At 47.4% G+C, this 1,516-nt stretch overlaps 1 protein-coding gene across 1 annotated transcript; it reads right to left on the bottom strand.

The window, feature by feature from the left end:
* Positions 1-431: 431 nt before the first annotated feature.
* On the bottom strand, positions 432-1,022 carry LOC117509036 (claudin-3-like). The gene has a single exon (XM_034168850.1). The coding sequence runs from the start codon at positions 1,020-1,022 to the stop codon at positions 432-434; it is 591 nt and encodes a 196-aa protein (XP_034024741.1).
* Positions 1,023-1,516: the final 494 nt, after the last annotated feature.

Below are 1,516 nucleotides of genomic sequence, written 5' to 3'. Positions count from 1 at the left end.
TTTTTATGGTGCATTTAATTAACTTTATAACTCCCAGTTTTTATATGAAAACAAAAGGTTTTTGTGTGTAAGAAGTAAGAAAAACAATCTATCAATGAAACAAGTGAAAAATAAAGAGAGATTTGTTGAAATGAGAGTATTTTACTCGTGTGGTGAAGTGTTACATCTTTTACAAATAAAGCAGCATGAAAATCTTTTGGTGAATCAAAAATTGTTTAATCTCAAATATGATTCAAAACAAGATGTTTCAGAGACTCTTTCACTGAGTCAGATTTGTAAAATTATGATCTAACAACAAGTCCTTTACATTTTTGGAGTTCAGTTCTCTTAGAAAAATAACAAATAAAATCTGCTGTAAATAATCCAGTTCTTGAGTTCCACATCAGAGGGGTTGTGATCAGAGCTCATGCTGGTTGTGGGTTCACGTCCTCCTAAACGTTCAGGTCTGTGCTCTGGTCCACCTGCTGCACTTCAGCTTTAAAAATGCACCAACTGGAGGCCAGAAACGTGCCCCCCATCAGCATCAGGGCAAAGGAGGTCCAGCCGAGGTACAGCGCCGGACCCCAGGTTCGCCGCAGCAGAACAGCGCTCTCCAGTGGCTGACTGGTGTGATGGCACGTCCACGCCACGGGAACCAGCAGCAGGATCGCACACAGCACAAAGAGAGCACCAGAAAGCACCTTGATCTGGCCCCTCTTGGGGAAGAACACGGCCCCGACTGTACCCGTCACCACAGCCAAGGCCCCGGCTCCGATGGCAGCCATGATGAGCGCTCTCCACGTACGAAAGCTCCCAGACAGAGACATGAGGGACTTGTAGAAGGAGCAGTGCAGGCTCCCATCATGGCCGAAGTCCCAGTGGTCCCATTCCAGCCACACCCCGTCCCAGTAGACAGGCAGAGTGGCTGTGGTGTTGTCCAGGGTGCCGCTGACGTTCCACAGAGCGAGGCAGCGCGTCAGAACGGCACAGAGCCACCCGGTGAGGCCCAGAACCAAAGCCGCCAGCTCCAGCTGCCGCTCCATCACCTGGCCTGCTGTGTACTCTCTGACCAAACGTGCACGCTCTTACAAGCTCGTGGTCGACTCTAATCCAAACTTGAAAATGAAATATTTTTGACTCAGTTAGCACCAAGTTTTCAGTGAGGAAGAGATTGTGCTGTTAGATTTCAGGTAGATTTTGTCCAAGATTCACTCAAACTGCAGCTACACACTGACTGACTGACTGCCAACAGCTGAAAGTCCACAACTGACCACATATAAGTGACTTTAAGCACAAAGCCTTGGATGACGTCACAAAGACAGTTTCAGCACAGCAAAAAAAAAAAACTGCCGCTGTGACTTCATACAGAGTGCTGTGCCGCGTCGAATGGGATGGCGCGAATCTACGTCACTTCCGGCTAAGTGTCGAATCTGATACTTCACTGGCCGCCTGATGAAAACACGCTCGCGCTGGTTTAATTGTCTGGTTTGTTTTTGACTCTAACTTGAGATTTATACACCAAACTGACCTGAAATGA

Source organism: Thalassophryne amazonica, chromosome 4 (assembly GCF_902500255.1).
Source record: "Thalassophryne amazonica chromosome 4, fThaAma1.1, whole genome shotgun sequence".
Classification (NCBI taxonomy): domain Eukaryota; kingdom Metazoa; phylum Chordata; class Actinopteri; order Batrachoidiformes; family Batrachoididae; genus Thalassophryne; species Thalassophryne amazonica.
This window is presented reverse-complemented; position numbering and strand designations above follow the sequence as displayed.

Excerpts from the sequence above, each read along its gene's own strand:
- LOC117509036 (XM_034168850.1), bottom strand. The coding sequence starts at position 1,022 with ATGGAGCGGCAGCTGGAGCTGGCGGCTTTGGTTCTGGGCCTCACCGGG.